Source organism: Sceloporus undulatus, chromosome 2 (assembly GCF_019175285.1).
Source record: "Sceloporus undulatus isolate JIND9_A2432 ecotype Alabama chromosome 2, SceUnd_v1.1, whole genome shotgun sequence".
NCBI classification, from domain to species: Eukaryota; Metazoa; Chordata; class Lepidosauria; order Squamata; family Phrynosomatidae; genus Sceloporus; species Sceloporus undulatus.
The window spans coordinates 73,782,345-73,801,535 of NC_056523.1; the positions used below are offsets into that span (position 1 = coordinate 73,782,345).

The following is a 19,191-nucleotide window of genomic DNA, read 5'->3' on the forward strand; positions in this document are numbered from 1 at the left end:
AAAACACAAAAAATGAGATTTTTTAATAAAAAAATCAGTTTTTATATAAGTTAAAAATATTAAATATTAGCCCCCCACCCAAAAAAACATGACATAACTACAATCAAATCCTGTCACAAATATGCTGAACCTCCACTTAAAAAGTCTCACAAGAATGATGTTGTGGCTTTGCCTACCAATCAATAATGAGTGTTCATTTCAGATTTTAATCTCATTTAATAAAGAATTCTAGTCTATTATCCCCATTGCTTTGTATTTTTTAAAAATTATTCCATGTTTCTGGTAAAATCTCCTGCAAAACAGAATTCACAACTGGAGGAAGAATTAACTGGTCTTCTAACATATTGTAGTATTGTGTTGACAACCCATCTGTACCAAGAGCTTTCCCCATCTTCACTTTTTAAATAGCATTCACCACTTCAACCATTAAAAAATATTCTCAATTTTTTTCTTCTGAAATCAGTCTAACACTGAAACCACTACACCACACTGGCCCTCTATTGCTGACAAAATATAGCACATATCACATTGAAGAATGAACAAGTAAATACATCTCTCATGTTGTAGGTGATGGTATTAGCACTGTCAAAGTTGCTACCATAGTAGATGTGAAGAGAGAATTGACATCTGGATTTGTGGCGCGATTTTGTCCCTGTGTTACCATCCATGTTATGTATCCTTGTCATAGGCAAGTAACATATATACTCAACTGTAAGTCAGCCTCATATATAAATCAAGGACAGGTTTTGGGGGCAAAAATTGTGGATTTTGATATGACCTTAGGTAAAACTTAGGGGCACGTAACAAATAATCTAAAGGATGAAGGAAATGAAAACAATGCCAAAGAACTTACAAAACTCCAGCTGGTATAACTGTTTGTACTCATCCTAAAAATTGGATAGATTATAGAGTAGGGGGGGGGGGGTCAGTGCTACCAGGACAGCTTACACTGTTGCCTTTCACCAGGGGATGATTCCTTTTTTTAATAAGTTAAAGTACATGACTTACATTGACCTATAGATAATTCGGGTTTGGGGGGGTCAATTTTACCTAATATTTTTAGACTTATACACAAGTATATCCAGTAGTTGTTTAAGGCTGGGAGGTTGCCAGTTAGCCAGTAAAGGCCTGCCACTTGGAGCCTGTGAGAGGGCTGTATTATTCCACAGAACTAGTTGTAGTTTGTTGTTTATAAGTTTGAGTGCTCTTAACCAGAGGCTGTAGGTGACAACTAGTGGGTGTTCTGTAATTTTCTATTTTTGATTTGCTCTAATTGTTCTTGGGTAGGGTTTTGCCTTGCTGGTTCATTTTTTCACCTTGGGTTGACATTGTTGTTTGAGAAATGCCTGCTGCAAATTCATGAGTCTGATCAGATGCCATTGAATTGAAGAGTTTGGCTGTAGCACATTTTGGGTAGAACCTAGAGGCATGTAAGTATGTGTAACCATCAATGGGCTTTCAATATAGCAATTGAGTTTAGAAATCCACTCTAGTGTCAAGAAAGTGAACTTGTCCGGATTACTCCAGACACCGTGCATCTAAAGATCAGGAGTAATGTCCATGAATGTTCATACTAGAATAAATCAGTCTTAAAAGCACAGCTAGATTCTTCTCCCCATTTCCCTTCTTATTTCTTATGCTACAACAAACTAACACAGTTTTCTCATTGAAAACTCCAGCAATCTTGAGACACTTAAAACCACGGTTAATAAGAGAACCGCTGGGCCCTTTCAAAATTAAAACAGCTACAGAAAACATATTTTACCTACTTGACAAGAGGCAATCACACTCATGCACAGATCCCAAAGGGGGCGGGGGGGGGGGAGGAATGTAGAAGAAAACCAAGAACCTTGTCTTGCTAGTTCTCTTCCACATCTTCAAGTGAACCAAAGACAAACCCAATATTTTTAGCTTACACAGAACCCACAGAAATGTCACAATTTCCTCATCTCCAATTTTTAGTAGTTAATCTGAAGAAAAGATTGCTAGAATTCTTCCTCCCATTCTGTCTTCCCTACCAGTGTTCAACTGTAGAACAGTATTTCAGTCAAATACTGAATTCTAGGGCACGGAATAGAATCAAGTGGCCCTTCACATCATGTTGGACTGCCACTTCCAGCACTACTCACCACTGGCCATACTCACTGGTCCAACAGCATATGGAGAGCCACCTGATTTCCATCCCTGCTATAAGGCTTCTGAGTATATAAAAACCACTATCAGACTTCTAAACACTTCAAGAGGAAAGGACATCAAAGAAAAACCTTGGCCAGAGTTAAGAAAAATGTACTCATTTCTGCTACCTCTTGGAATATTTCCAGCAACCAGAATAAAACAAAGAAACTACACCTTTTGGGCCCTAAGCATTTTTATATTTCACAAGGATCATTGACGCCAGATCTTTGTTGCTAAAGAAGTAAATAATTTGTGCATTAACAACTCATTATTAATGAATTTTGCTAACACTCCGCAAAAACATCAACTAGACTTTCCCCTAAAGTCATAACGTTAACCCAAGGAACTGAGACAGAGAGGATGGGCCACAAATGTCAGCTGTAAGTGTGAAACTTCACATATTGGCTAAATACATGCAAAGGCAGACCAAAGGTTGTTTTTCCACAAAACAACCGTATAATACAACTCTACCTCAGCTAATGAAGTCAATGTGTTCTAAGCATTACTTCTTTAACAGAAAATTTGGTAGCAGAGGTAGAAATAATATGAAAAGAAGAGTAATAGATTCCTCCACCACAAAAAAGGTTGAAGATGTTTCACTAAACTCTTTATTCAAAATTAAAAAAATATCCATGGATGAAATTAAATAACCAGATCAGGTAGATCTTGAATAAGTAAACAAAAATATTTTGAACTTTGTAGAGACCACTTGAAAACTTCTTCCAAAACATATCCAATGATGCAGACCTTTTCATTCATCAACCTCCACGTTTCCTATGATTTCCATTTTGGTGGCCAAACATGTAGCTCTGTGGGTTGTTGATGTATTCTTCTTTTCTTTTAACATGCTGAGAGGAGCTGGTAAAGCAGGTTGATTTGCTTTTCTCTCTGTTTTACTGTTCATGTATGAATCACGGATTCCTAAAGCCTCTAGTCTTCTGCTTCAGATATGACACTGTATTAAGCAGTGATGTGGTTTCTCTCTAAAGGTAGAACAGGAAAAATTTCCCAGTATTCTAACGGATGTTATTTGATTTAGCAGAATTGAATATTATTTTAAAACATATTCAAATATGTATGTTAAAATTATTTTGTTGAAATACTTGCAATAATGTAGTAGAGGAACAGAATATACTCCCACTATATTTTTAAAAATGAGAACATTGTTTTTAAGATCACATAGCTAAAGACAGCTGTACCTGATATAGCTTATAGTAATAGTTCAGCATTCTCTTGTTGAGGTACAGTATAACTGCAGAAAATCCAGCTTCCCTCAATCATTCTCTTATATTAACAGTTTAACTTTCCTTTGCTGAGGATAACTGCAGAAACTTCAGCTTCCCACAGTCACTCTCTGCACTATGTAGCAATTCTATTTCAAAGTGAGGAAAGATTGATTAGGTACAACTAGTTGGACATTTTATTAAAGGATTATGTGACTCTATGGACAAAGAAGCATTTGTCTGCCCAGGCCAGAATGGCCATTCTCTCTCCCCCATTCTAACAGGCATCATCTTTTTCAGATGACAGATAGCCCAAACCTCAGTCCTGGTGCATGACATCTGAATGACATCCAGTACTTTCAGAACCAAAAATAGGGTATAACGCCTTTAGCATGTTTTTTTAAAACTTACCTCTTACTCCAGATCATCCCACCTTCCATTCCCATGCCAGGGCGGCTGTTTCAATTAGCTGCCCTGCATATCCATCACTGTTGTCAACTACTCGCTTTGAGGTCAGAATGTGATGCCCAGCCATGTAATTGTTGCTGGCTTCCTCATTCTGATCTCAGAAACAGGCAACCTGTGGCAACAGTGGAGACGCCAGGCAGCTCAGTGGGATGCCTATGCAGACAGCCACCCCAGCACAGGAACAGAGGGGCAAGTAACGGAGGGAGGTTCGGGCAGCTCTGGGGCCAAAATACTCCAGGCTGCCTTGGAGTATCCTGTCCAGTGCAGACAAGGCTAGGGTCTGCGAACACAGCCAACTTAACACATTTTGCTTTGACTTGTGACTGATTGATATGAAAGAGGTTTTGTAAAACTGAGAAACAAGCTTAGCAGTGCACTCCTTTCTTAGTTTGTTCCCCTGAGTACTAGGATTTGTTAATGCTTGTCTTTTTGGTAGAATAACTAGAACTCCCTATATTATATTTAGCCCATTTAACATGACTGATTGCAGTACAACAGCACAGACGACCAAGGATGTGTGTGCAGTGTGGAGGGGGGTTAAGATAATTCAATATGAAAAAAATTCAGAGAAGCAATACAACTTAAAATATTAAACCTTTTATCCTAAAAATACATAATCTTACTAATGTTAATCACCTGGTTTTTTTAGCCATCCCAGGACAAAGTGATCTCCTCAACATTACAATTTTAAATCACTGTAACATGCAACAAGAAAGCCAGCATGGTGTAGTGGTTTAAGTGTTGGACTACAACTCTGGCGACCAGGATTTGATTCCCACCTCGGCCATGAAACCCATTGGGTGACTTTGGGCAAGTCACATGGTCTCAGCCTCAGGGGAAGACAATGGCAAACCTCCTCTGAACAAATCCTACCAAGAAAACCCCATGACAGGTTCACCTTAGGGTCTCCATAAGTTGGAAACAACCTGAAGGCATACAACAACAACAAACATACAACAAATCAGTACAAAAATTAAGTGCCTCAGATAATTACATTAGAGTTAACATAAAAATTGCAACTCTACAATTGTAATTATCTTAGGCACTTAATTTTTATACTGATTTGTTCATACAAAACAATAACAATGCCAACATAGATCTAGTTCAATCCTGTGCATGCTTATTCTAAAAAAAATTATTGTGTGTAGTGAATCTTAGCCCTAAATAAATGTACAAAGGATTGAAGCCTTAGGTTTTACTGAAACTATGCAATTTGGTTTACTGTTTGACATTTTGTTAAGAAAGTAGACAATTGGAAGACATTATAGATAATTTTATGTCAAATATAATACAATATCAAGATCTATAAAAACAATAATAATGGAAAATACTAGGTCTAAAGACTACAGAGGTGCACAGATGCATAGGCCTAAGCCCATTTGGGCATCAACCATTTCAACTAAAACCATGCATTTCATAGCAGTTACATAAATAAGTTCTAAACCTGAAGTGAAGACAAGTATTTTTTGTCTATTCTAAAAAGAATGGGTGCCCAACAGACAAAAACAGCTAGCAAAGGGTGAGATGTGGTAGAGTGGGCAGGATCAATGTCCACTGTACCAGAGTCCATCTGGTGCTTCTTATGGCTCTAACAGAGGAGTGTGCAACTTCTATGCATCTGGGAATCAATTTCTGTCCTGAAGATCCCACTGGAGACCACACTCCTTGCACTAAAATTCAGCAATACAGAGCAACTTCCAGTATCCCTACAGATCATTTTGCAACAGCAAGATATGCAGAGAACACCTGCCTTGTTTAATGAAACAAATGCCATTATTCCCAGAGGCTTCTGGGAATGCAATTATACTCTAAAACAATGTGCATACACCTCATTTTAGAAGGAAGTGTTTATTTTTACCACCCCACAGCCAAAATGTGTTTGCAGGGCCCACAAAAAGAACCTGGGATACATGCAGCCCCATGGCCCATGTATTTTTCACCTACACTCTAGTACTGTAAAAAGCAAATCAGATCCCACAAGCATGTTCCTGAGATGTGGTAAAAAAAAATCTTATTGAATCAGACCATAGTCCATTTAATCCAGCATTCTGATACCATTACATTTAACACATTGTCGAAGCTGTCTGATATTGGTTACTAAATACAGAAAAAGGAATCAGATTCCAACAGTGGCCTACTGTATGCTTAAGAAAGGTCACAAGCAGCACGAGAGGAAATCAATAGCCCTTCCCTCCTGTTGCCTTTTCCCCAGCTGGTATTCAGAGTGGCAGTGCCTCTAAAACGGAAGGTTTCCATTTGGCGGAAGTAGCTGATCAACAGCAATAGCAGAAGTACTTTTCATGAATTCATCTAATCATTTTAAAGCTATATAAGACACTGGTCAGCACCATACACAGCGCCAATGAATACTTATGTACAGTGTGAAGAGGTAATCTAAATAAATAAGTATATCAATCCTTCTGTAAGACTGCAGAGTTAAGACTGAGCCAAATTTTCATGAGTTTCCCTTGGTATCCGCTGAAGTTTGGTTCCAGGACCACCACCACCACTACCACCCCCCATGGATACCAAAAACCATGGATATTCAAGTCTCATTAAATACAATGGCATAGTGAAATGGTGTCCCTTATATAAAATGGCAGAAACCAGATGTGCTTTTGGAATGTATATACCAGTATATATTAAATATTTTCAAGCTGTGGATGCTTGAATCTGTGGATAAAAAAATCCATAGATACGAAGGGCTGACTGTATTATTATTTTTTTAAAAAAAGAAACCTTCTGAAGAATGGAAATGCAAACATCAGTTTACAGCTTTTCTAAATTTTTTGCCAAGCCCTGGGAATAAAGCTCTACTCTCAGAGACCTGTGTTGAGAATGAAGGGTTGTTTAAGGCTCCAGGAAGCAGGTCAAATCCTAAGTATGCTTACAGAGGCCTGGGACAGAAAGTTTTATTAGGCCTGGTAAGGGGTGAGGGCCATGATTTAAAAAAAAAAAAATAACCATGAGCACATTGGGAATACTTCATGAGGTCTCCATACTTCTATAGAAGTGTTCACAGTTCAAAATTTAAAAGAATTTCCTTTCAAAACATGTATTCACTTACCCACTTCAATGGCTTTTAAATAGGTTTAGAGAATGTCATGGAGGATAAGACTTTTAATAGCTGCTAGGTATAATAGCTATATATCATCTACATTATCACACACAATATGACCCTGAACAGCCGTCACTGAGGAACGTGACCAGAAGAGTGTTCTGCTTGCTGTACTAAACGGGCCTTTGGTCTGATCCATCAGAGATTGTCTTATGACATTAATTTAATTAATCCAAAAAGCTTATAAATGACAGATATAGTTATTCATTTCTAATTGCAAATATGACTCTGCTTCCCCCTCCACTGATGCATTGCATATTACTTCTAAAGCTAAGAGTGGGCAGGTAAGTCAAAGACAAGTCATACAATATACAGGGCTGAGAATAACAAATGCTTTGATTCCAGGGCCAAGGAACTGTGAAGACCTTGAGCTACCTCACAATCAAAAGTACCACAGAATCACAGAAACCAAATCAGAGATCTTTCTTTGTAGATAAACTCTCTTCCAACCCAAGAAACACATACTTTCTGTCTACTATTTTCCTGTAAACACAATGTTTCAGAATTAAAAAGAAACCGCACGTGCAATTCCTTCAGTCTTAAATGATAACAAACCTACACAACAGCTCTACAGTGTGTGATCTGTCTCATGTGCAGCTCAACATTTCGCAACTGAAATTATATTGGGTATAAATACTTAATTCTATACATCCAAACAGTTATATTTCAGAACTCAATCTCTTTTTTTTAAACTAAAAGTCCATCTATTTGGATCTTAACTTTCTTTTCATAAAAAGAAAAAAAAGAGAGAAAAAGGAAGTTCCCACAACACTTGTCCTTTCCGCCTTTGGTCTCCTACACACTCCGAAATGTGCTTCTAAGAACTAGGTGACCTCTGGGAGCGCCAGAACATCTCCACCACCACCACCACCCCATTCCCACTCAAACACAACAACAAATCCAAGCATGTTAAAAAGATCAAGTGCCATTTTCACTAGCCTTTAATTATCATTACTAGTTATTTAATAAACTGAAAAATGGCATAGGATTATAACAAATGTCAATGAAGTTCATTTTATTATGAAGAAAATATTCTGTTCAGCAGCAACCACATTATAAAGGCCACAGCATTTTGTTGAATTCATGCTTCTAGCACAGTTGATCCTTTGTTATGCCCTAAAATGGAAATTATAAAGTCTCCTGTATAAGATAAACCCTCCTCCAATCTTGATTGCTTTTCTGGACTACTTTGTAGTATATGTACCAATCTGAAGTTATATTTCATGATTAAATGCTTCTTTAAAACACATCATACTATGGTAAGGTGACAACACTATTTAACTCAGATAATGTGTGTAAAGTCCATGCTATCACCATGTTATAAAAGAGTATAAAAGCAAGAGTATTTTAAAACCTATAATATTTAAGAAAAAAAGCTGAGATCTTCTAAAAATCAGAAAGAAGAAAAGAACTGAGCATTTCAGTTCTCCAAGGCTGGCAGAGAAGCTTTAACACTGCATTGCAACATGAGACACCAAATCCAGCCTCTATCCATCAGTCTTAGAAAACTGTTGGTATTTCCAAAAAGACTAACATTATGTTTAACATGCAGAAGGATTCAAAACAAGTTCTATGCTTACATAACCATTTCAACCATTTTGTATTTACATTTATTTATCACTGGTTATCTGAGCAATAAGAGTGCATAGTTTTTTGTGGGTTTTTAGGGCTATGTGGCCATGTTCTAGCAGAGTTTCTTCCTGACGTTTCGCTGGCATCTGTGGCTGGCATCTTCAGACAGAGATGCTGGCCATAAAAGCCTTCGACTTCAGAGTGCATAGTCTTTAAATCCCTTTGTTAGCTTGGCAGGTTAATGTCATGATCATTAATGGCAGGTATTGGCCCATCTTGTATTTCCTCAGTTTTAGTCTTTGGAATAAACTGTAAGTAGACTGACTGAAATCAAGATGACTTAAGTCAACTGAGGCTAAAATCAATTCATTTTGGTGGGTTTGCTCAAAGTAAGAATGACACTGAATTTATCCTGTTCACTGTTATTATAGCACTGGTTACTTCCACAGTGACATATTGTACAATTTATTGATCATGATTGCAGTGTATCTCCAGATGCCTTTCCCCTCCAAGTTGAACTGTTACATTAAAAACACCACCTCTCTTGAGTGACAATGTATCTTCTCATTTTCTTTTACTAGAAACAGAAAACATTTAAATATAAAAAGCTGCACTGCATGTAAACAGACACCTATTGGGTAATAGCCACCAAGTATCATGAAGTATATTTATATGGCACAATGTTACCATAATCCAAAAATGTATTTGCTCAAGCAGTTTTAAACCATAGAGAAACAAAATTATTAAGAAAAGCCTTTCGAAAGGGAAAACTCCTATGTTCTGTCAACTATTATGAATGTGAAAAGAACTACAACATGTGGGCTCATCATTATGGCTCCCTCCTGACCATTATATCCATAGCTGCCCCTTTTGTTTTTAAACTTTCACCTCCAAGCAGGTTTTAAAAATAGAGTGAAACAGTGTCTACTATTTTCCTGTAAACACAATGTTTTAGGGTTTGAAAAGAACTACACATGCAATCCCTTCAGTAGTCTTAAAGGACATCAGACCTATAACAGCTTTACAGTTGTGTGATTTGTCTGATGCGTAGCTCAACATTTCACAACTGAAGTTATTCCAAACTAAACAGCAACTGAATTCCAGAAAGTAAACTAAAACAGGCACTCACTAATGAAATCAGGTTGTTGGCATAACTTTATGAATGAGTTACATCAACGATTCCCAAACTCTGGTCATCCAGGTGTTTTGGACTTCCGCTTCCATAAGCCTCTGCCATCTTGGCCAATGGTTTGGGATTCTGGGAACCAAAGTCCAAAATGCCTAGAAGGCTAGAGTTAGGAAATCACTGGATTATATACTGATGGATGCGATAAGCAATAAGCATTGCTTTTGCAGGCCTCCTGTATTTCCATGCTAAAGAAGGAGTTTTGCAGCTGTGCTTAGTGCTCTGAGGCTCCACACACACTTAACCTAAGGCCCAAAACACATTGCAGAAATAATCCAGTTTGAGACTGCTTTAACTGCCCTTGCTCAATAGTAGGGAATTTGGGGAACTGTAGTTTTGTGAGACATCTAGCCTTCTCTGTCAGAGAGCTCTGGTGCCACAATTTAAACTACAATGCCCAGGATTCCCTAACACTGAGCCAGGGCAGCTAAAGAGGTCTCAAACTGGATTATTTCTGCAATGTGTTTGGGACCTAAGTTGCGTTTTTGGGTTACCCTTGCTGGAAGAATTTATGCAATTGGGTTGTTGGCATAATGGATTATATGTTGACTGATGTAATAAGTAATAAGCATTGCAGGCCAGAAGAAGGGGCTTTGCCGGTGTGTTGTGAGGCTCCACAGTTGACCTAAGTTTCTATAGTTTTATGTGGGTTTCTGAGGCCATGTTGTAGAAGAGTTTCTTCTTGAGGTTTTGCCAGCTGCTGTGGGTGGCATCTTTAGAGAATGCTGGCATGAAAGTGAGTGGGGTATATATACTGTTGGTTGAGAGGAAGTGATTTATATGTTAATCTGTGTATTATTCTGTTGTTGAATGGCAAGGCCTCAGGGTGTCTACTTAATTAACGATCCATTGTCTGCTGGGAAAACCCTCATCCTGGGTGGTTTTCATTTGCATTTGTTTGGTCTTAGAATCATAGACTTGTAGAGTTAGAAGAGACCACAAGGGCCATCCAGTCCAACCCCTTTATTCTGCCATGCAGGAACTCACCATCAAAGCATACTCGACAGATGGCCACCCAGCCTCTGTTTAAAGACCTTCAAGGAGGGAGACTCCACCACACTCTTGATTTGGGTGTTTTTCAGGACTGGTAGCCAAACATCATTTACTTTAAGGGTTTCTTCTTTCCTGTTGGAAGTTGTCCAGGTGTTCAAGATTAACATGTAAATCTCTTCCTCTCAACCAACAGTGTGTGTATTAATATAATATAATATAATATACCCTACTCTCTTCCATGCCAGCATTCTCTGAAGATGCCAGCCACAGATGCTGTCGAAACGTTGGAAACAACCTCTTCCAGAACACGGCCTGGAAGGCCAAAAAACCCACACAAACCTATGGATGCCGGCCGTGAAAGTCTTGTAGCTGTGTTTTCGTGTGACCCTTCCTGGAAGAATACAGAGAGAGAGGGAGAGCGAGAGAGCGCACAGGTGCCTCCTTGGCGCCCCCTAGCGGCCTAAGGACCCCTTCCCTCTGGCCATCAAAACAAGAGCATGGCAGACCACTGTCAAAAGAGAAGGAGGCAGGCAAGCCTGGCGCAAATCACTGGGTTGCAGCCAGGAGCTCAGGTTTGTGTTTTTCAAAGGGACTGGTCCGGATTCCTTCCAAAAAAGGCTGTTTCCTGCCATGAAGGAGCCTTCGTTCCCTGAAAAGCCGTCCTCTCTATCTCTAGGCTGGGAAAGGCTCACAAGACCAGACCTCCTCCTCCTCCTCCTCCTCCTCCTCTTCTTCTTCCAATTCCAAAGCAGAGAGAGAGAGTCATCTCCACCTTTTTAATCCCTCCGGAACCCATAAAGAAAATAATAATAGTAATGATGATGATGATGATGATTTCCTTTTCTCCCGCCCCTCTCTCTGTGTAAGACAGCCGAGGCGAAGCAGAGGGCCCTTTTGTATTATTAATATTATTATTGTATTGTTTTGGTGGGAAGGGAGGAGGGGGAGGGGGTTTAGGGGAGGTTCTGGGCTGCAGAAGGAACACGGACAGCAGCGCCACTCTTGTTGTTGTTGTTGCTGACAACCAGAAGCAGCAGACCCCGCATCCCCCCCAAAACCCCCAACCCACCGGAGAGCAGCCCCAGGAGGCCCTTCTGCTGACCGAGGAGTTCTCCAGAGGAGCCCCCAAGTCAGGAGGGGAGCCTGCCCTTGAGCCGGGGACCAGGGCTACTACCTACCCACGCCGTACTTCTCCTCCTCGGTCGGGGTCCACATGCTGCTGCCGGGGCCGGGGACCGGGGCGCCCCCTCGGCCTCCCGCCGCCTCCCGCAGCGGAGCTCCGGGGAAGCCCGGGTCATGGGCCGGCGGCGGAGGCGGAGGCGGCTTCTTCTCGGCTTGAGCCCGGGGCCGATGCTCCGAACAGCCCCCCGGGCACCGAGGCTGCGGAGGCGGAGGCGGCGGGGGCGACGTCTTCCCGCCTCTCCCTCCTCCTCCTCCTCCTCCTCCTCCTCGTCCTTCTCCTGGCAGCAGCCCTCCTCGACAAGGAACCCTTCCTTCCTTCGCCCTCCTTTCTCCTCCCGTCGCCTCCCTCTTGCTTCTCAATGACCCTTCTTCTTCCTTCGCTTTAGGTGCCTCAGCCGCCACCAGGGTCACCCTCTCTCTCTCTCCCTCCCTCTCCTTTCTTCAGGGTCCGAATGGAGAGGAAGGCGCCCACTCCTCCTCCTCCTCCTCCTCCTCTTCCTCCTCAGCAGCGGAGGCTGTTGTTGTCGCTATTGCTGCTGCTGCTGCTGCTGGTGCTGAAAGAAGGCTCGCGCGCCGCCCACCCACTCGCCAAGAGGGCGCATGCGCAGAGTCTCTACAGACACTCTCTCCTTCCCCCCCCCTCACTCTGCATCTTCTTCTTCTTCTCCTTCTTCTCCTTGGCAGCCCTTCCTTCCCGCGCGCTCCTCTCGGCTGAGGCGGCCTTCCTGGCGCTGGCGGCTGCTCGGTTGGCGCCAAACCGCCTCTCCTCCCCCCCTTTTCCCGGGGGTCCCGGTGGCGTCGTGTTTCCAGGGGACCGGCTGGGGCTCTCTAGAGAGCAGCAGCAGCAACAGGGTTGGAGTCCTTGCCAGGCTGCGTGAACCCACCGGGGACCTTGGCCGAGCCACGCTCTCTCAGCCTCAGTGGCTTCACAAGAACAGTCCCTTCTTCTCCATGGATGGCTGCAATAGCATTTACATTTCTCTACTTCTTTATCAGTGGTCACTAGGCATTCAGTGGCTCCAGTGGCTAAGATGCAGACTCAGTTGATTGCAAGATCGAGGCCCAGGTGCCCCATGAAGGAAGGGGTGAGCTCCCCTCACGAGTCCCAGCTTCTGCCAACCTAGCAGTTTGAATGCATGCAAATGCAAGTAGATAAATAGGTGCCACTTCTCAGTGGGAAGGTAACTGTGTTTGGTGCAGTCATGCTGGCCACATGGCCGCCAGAGCAGTCCTTGGACAACGCTGGCTCTTTGGCTTAGCAATGGAGAAGAGCACTGCCCCCCCACGACTTGACAGCCTTGTCAACAGGGAATACCTTTACCTTTTATCAGTGAACCAGCACTCCCTACGCAGTTTACCATGTGTAAGCCAGTCTCCCACAACAACCTGGGTACCCATGTTACTGACCTACAAAAGGATGGAAGACCAAGTCAACCTTGGAGCCCTGCCTGGGACTGAACTCACAACCTTGTGGCTGCAGCACCTGCATTTAACCACTGTGCCAAGCCTTAAGGTTGCCATGAGTCAGAATGGACTTGAAGGCCCACAGAAACAACAACAAGAAGAAGCAGGGCCTTTGCTTCCTTGCTTGGTTGCCACCACCACCATCTCTGAGAGACATTGTTGCCATGTCCTTTATAACAAATGAGATAGATGCCTTTGCTGTTGATGCTCAGTGCCTTCAAGTCATTTCCGACCCTAAGGAAAACCTATCATGGTGTTTTCCCTGAGTTCATTCAAGAGGTTTTTTGCCCTAGCCCAGTCGTCCCCAAACTGTGCCCTTTAAGGGATTTTGGACTTCAGCATGGCTGAGCCTTCTGGGAGCTGAAGTCCAAAATCCCTTAAAGGACACAGTTTGGGGACCACTGTGAAGTTGGTGGGAATCTGACCATTGGTGTGGGAAAATTCCCAGACAACATGCATGGCAATGCCTTCTTCTTAGCCTTTTGGCAAAATGCTGGCCGTCACTATTACTAAGATAGTAAAATCAAGTGGACAGAGTAGCTTCATCAAGGAGGAATGAAATAATACTGGTCAGAAGGAAGGGACACAACTGCACAGCCAAAGAAAACAAAACAAAAACCAGTGGATATGTCATTGTGCACCTGGCCCACAAGTACCTCCAGTGGGTCAGACCAGAACTGTGTTCTCATTGACTATAACTGTTTCCTTCTTTCCTAGAAACTCCCTGCAGACCTGCTGCCTGCCCTGTTTTGGTGTCAGCATGAGTCGAAGTCCCTAAGAAAGAGAATACAGGAGTTAACAGACTGCAAGGGAATCCCCAAGGGATGCATAGCTCACCAGAAAGGATGATGTAGCGGCGTAACCAGGCCAGTGCCAATCAAACACAGTCTCCACAATTCAAGAAAGATGTTAACAAACTGGAATATGTCCAGAGGAGGGCGACCAAAATGGTGAAAGGTCTGGAAGCCATGCCCTATGAGGAGAGGCTTAGGGATCTGGGGATGTTTAGCCTGGAGAAGAGAATGTTAAAGGATGACCTGATAGCCAAGTTTAAATATTTGGAGGGATGTCATGTTAAGGATAGAGCAAGCTTGTTTTCTGATGTTCCACAGACTAGGACATGGAGGAAAAAGAGATTTTGTTTCAACATTAGGAATAACTTCCTAACAGTAGAAGCTGTTTGACAGTGGAACACACTCCCTTGGCGTTTGGTGGAGCCGCCTTCTTTGGAGGTTTTTAAACAGAGACTTGATGGCCGTCTGTCAGGAATGCTTTGACTGTGAGTTCCCACATGGCAGAATGGGGTTAGACTGGATGGCCCTGTGATCTCTTCCAACTCTATGATTCTGTGATTCAAGCAATCAGCCTGATAATCCAAAAAGGGACATTCAGAACCATAATCAGTAAATGGAGCAATGTCTGAGGTTATCTGGCAACACGAACCAGAAACAAGTGTCAGGAATGTTGCGTCCACCAGATAGAACTTCTGTGCGCAGGGTGACCAGATGTCCTAACTATAAAGGAGGAAAAGGCACCACAAAATGGAGGACGTTCAGTAAAAATTGAAATCATGACCCAATAGAAGCTCAAAATGCTCATATAAATGTAAATTCATGCTTCTTAGCCATGCTCAAAATGGAGGAAATTTTGGAATTCCTCCTGGACAGAAGGTTGAAATGTAGGATGCGTCCTGGAAAAGGAGGACATCTGGTCTCCTTCTGTTGTAAGCAACAAGTGCCATCAGGAAGTGCTGGAATTCCTAGTTTGTTGTAAGTAAGCAGCTGTTCCCTGATTAAAGTCTTAAACACTCCAACCTTCATAGACCTTTCTTCTCTCTTCTTCATTCTGTTTGGTGGGTGCTGTTAGCTCTGTGTCTTGCTGTTCCAAAACTGCAGTGCCTTCTTGGTCCCCTGCCTCACTAGCTTGGCACTAGGTCTAACTGTCCTGACCCCCGGACCCATCTTGACCTTCTGACTCACTGTCTTAGTCAGATCCCCATGGATGAGGCACAACAAAAGCAATGCCTCATGGACCAGCACCAGTCCACTGACTATCACTTTAGTTAGCAGTAAAATAAAGCATTTCAGGTGGTGTGGTTCTGAACAGAAAGTCTGTACCTATTACAGAATAAGGTGTTGCTTGGTGTCATAATGAACAGCCAGAACTGGCACAACAGCATCTGAACAGATTGTTAAAGCACTAACAGAAACCTTTAAAACTGTAGTTGGAATGGGCCTTGAATACAAGGTCAAGTGAAACGGCTGTAGAATGACTGATCTAGAATAGAATTACAGGAATTTATGTTAAATGCTTGAGGAGAATTAAGTGAAATGATAGCATCTGGAGCGGAGCATCAGTGCAGTGAGGGAGTATATAGTGGGACAGCAGTTTATACAGTGATTCATAAAATCTGGAGTGTTGCCACTAGAGTAATAGTATCACAGGAGCACAATGTGATTGGAGTTCAAAAGCGGGATCCTAATGAAATGACGGGAACGATGGTGGGGAAAGCATCTGAATTGCAATGTAATTGGAATATTAGCATTTACAATGTTAGCATTTGGTGGTACTGACTGTGGTATTAATGACTGATTGTGAAAAAATTACTAGTCCACAGTGATTGTTAAATGCCAGAATCCAGAAAAGAATGGCAATAGAATGGTTGGGTATAGAATGAAAAAACAAAACAAACCCTAGTGATATGAGGGATGCAGAGAAAGACTAAATGAAATTACAGCAATGAAACAGTGGCAGTTCTCTGGTTCCTTAGTTCAGAGTTCACTTGCAGAAGAATATTAGCTGCATCCCAAAGTGAAATTATAGTCATTATGGATCTTAGCCATCTAGTCTTAGTCAAATATCCTTTTCCCCCCTATTGCACAAGAAGAATAAAAGAAAAGATTCCTTACTCTGGGTTTTCAGTTCCTAGATTGTTCTGTCATATTGAGGAAAAAAGTAATGGTAATACAGTGAACGAAAATTGATCCTACACTCTTTCCTATAATAATCAGTCTTCCAAAACATCTTCTCTAGAAAGCTGAATGGCAGGAGTGGAGAATTGCCATTTGCTGCCTGCTCTGCCATAAAATCCTCATAGCCTTACAAAGTGAAAGTATGATGCATATTTTCTCTTCTGTATGAAAAAGAATGTGTAGCTCTTTAAAGAAATTATTAAAATAATGAATAAAAGATAAATGTGATATTAATACAAAAATGAAAAAGATAGGAACTACAATAATTTTCATCAAAGAATTCTTCTTTTATGACTTCTTTCTGCTTTAGGTAAAGATAAAGGTAAAGGTAGCTGAAGAGCCAGCATTGTCCAAGGACTGCTCTGGTGGTGATGTGGCCTGCATTACTGCATTTAACGCTTTTACCTTTCCACTGAGAAGTGGTATCTACCTATCTACTTGCATTTGCATGCTTTCGAACTGCTAGGTTGGCAGAAGCTGGGACTAGTAACAGGAGTTCATCCCATCATGCGGCTCTTGGGTCTCAAACTGCCAACCTTCCAATCTTCCAATCATTGGGACTGGCATCTTAACCACTAAGCCACCGCATCCCTTCTCTTTCTGCCTTATCCAAACCATAATACAAACTTCAGCTTAGATTCCCTATAGTATGCATCACCCCAACTAGCCACAAACCAATGGAGTTGATGCTAAAAGGAGAGGGGAACTAGAATTCACCATTATATAAATGCCTGGCACTGAAATTATCCACACTCACTTGATAGTGCTGCAGTGATGACTAACAGAGATGATGATAGATTTTAATATGATAAAACCAAAGTGGTTGGCTGTCATTACTTTTACAGAAAATTTCTCATGCTTGATATCAAAATCCATAAAGCCTGATCAAGTGCATGTTCACTTGCTCAAAAGTGAATCCCACTGAGCCTAGTGAGATTTACTCCCTTTTAAAGGCACCATGTACCCTCACCATGTGGAATGATCTCCCCCTTCAGATCAGCAGAGCTCCCAGTACTTCCATTGCCAATTGAAGATTGACTGAGCAATTTACTGATCACTATTCTAGTCAGTTGCCTCAAATGGTTTTTTAAAATTGTTTTAGTATATTATCATTATTTTACTGTTTTACCTTGAGTTCATTGTATTTTCTATTTTTAGGCTATGGTAGACACAAGGTTATCACATGAGGGAAGAAAGAGAAGCTCCGCTGGATAGCACCTTTCTACATGCCTTACCACATGACATTGTAGTTCTTCAGTTCTCTTCCCACTCTTATGGTCATAAAAGCTAGTCTTTTTTTTTTTCCTAGCTGGAAAAAATCCGTTTAACAAAAGGCTCACTTTTGTGATCCTCTCCCTTGGAAAGTTAACTAAAGAACTACAACATCGTGTGGCAAGACATGCAGAAAGGTGCTACTATCCTGCTGAACTTTCCTTGTGCAATAAGCTCCTTAGATAATGTAGTTTAATTATGTGTATATGGAATCTTAAGAAATCCATAAGACCTCACAACCCACCCAATCCCATGCCTAACATCGTTCAGGAAGAAGTCCATCATGAAAGCCTAGACATCACTGTGATTCTAACTATGTTTGGACAAACATTCGTCTTGTGTTTGTCCTTCCCCCTTAAAAACATTGGCCCTAATCCAAGGTCTTCTAGCATTGTTCTAGAGAGAGAGGAGAGGATGGCTTCAATATTGCTATCCCTAAAGAGATTATCAACACAGCCAGAGCTGACAATGCTGATAACTGTTCCAGAGTAGTTCTCGGAGTTTGATGTTAAATCACCGTTATCATCTGGTTGCTCTTGACAAGAGGTATCCTACTTTTCGAATTACAGAGCATTTTTACTAGGTCAGCAGCAATATTTCTTGTCATCATTCAGAAACAACAAAAATTAAAATCTTCCATGTTGAAGGTGATACATAAAGAATGCTAATATGAGAAGTCCTGATGGGTCCAGAAAACTAGAAGTGAGAGTAACATGATACTACTCACTTCTTTTTGTTCTTTCAAAATGTATAGGAATAATGGCAAGATGGTGCAAACAAAAACATTGTTCACAGCTCTCACCCCCACACAAAGTCTGTGTGATTGTCACAACATGGACAGAAATATGAAATAATTTTCAGATTCATGTAATAAATACACAGTTGCAGAAATAATGTTAAATTGTATAATAGTTTTTCAGTTGAGAAGAATGTACAGGTCCCCCCACCCCCAGGTGGTACCCGAAAGACCATATGCCAGTGTGCTTGATGTGGGCAATGGGCTAGACTATATATCACTTTAGCAGCCTCTCATTGGCTCTTCACCTGAAGCTTAACACAACAGAAAAACAAGAACCTTGCCCTCATTCAGCATTGCTGATGAGAAACAAAATCAGAGACATGTGATTCAAGTCAGTTCCTGCAACTTGGACAGCAGTGACCATCAGATTTCTTTTGAGCTGATTCACTGGAGAAAAAGAAGAATCAAGCACATTTTATCTAAGCAGTGGGGATTTCAGTGGCAGCTTTATTCTAACCTTATTATTTGTGTAAGTACTCAAAAGCAGGTCCATCTGAGTCCACTGAGAATTTACTTTCTAGTGAATCTGTTTAGGATTGCCTACGGTACATTGTTCTGGTTCGCTTTGCTTTTACTTATGACAGATTTTACTAATTAACCAGCCACTCCTAGGAGAAATCCATGGTAGTATGCTCATGGGTTGTTTCTTTTGGGGGGGGGGGGGGGGGGGGGGGAGGGTTGCTTCTTGAATGCCAGGGTATGGGGAACAGAAATAAAAAACCAAAACAAAACTGGGAGCCTGCCTTAAATATAGCAATGATTAATTA

The 19,191-nt window shown here is 41.5% G+C and overlaps 1 protein-coding gene across 1 annotated transcript in view; it reads right to left on the minus strand.

The window, feature by feature from the left end:
- Nucleotides 1-12,403, minus strand: part of DOCK3 (dedicator of cytokinesis 3) — a 294,107-nt gene extending 281,704 nt beyond the window's left edge. Inside the window, 1 exon segment of the mRNA XM_042447484.1 lies at nucleotides 11,914-12,403. Within this exon segment, the coding sequence (XP_042303418.1) occupies nucleotides 11,914-11,950 (37 nt within the window). The 5' untranslated portion in view covers nucleotides 11,951-12,403.
- Between the last annotated feature and the right edge of the window lie 6,788 nt (nucleotides 12,404-19,191).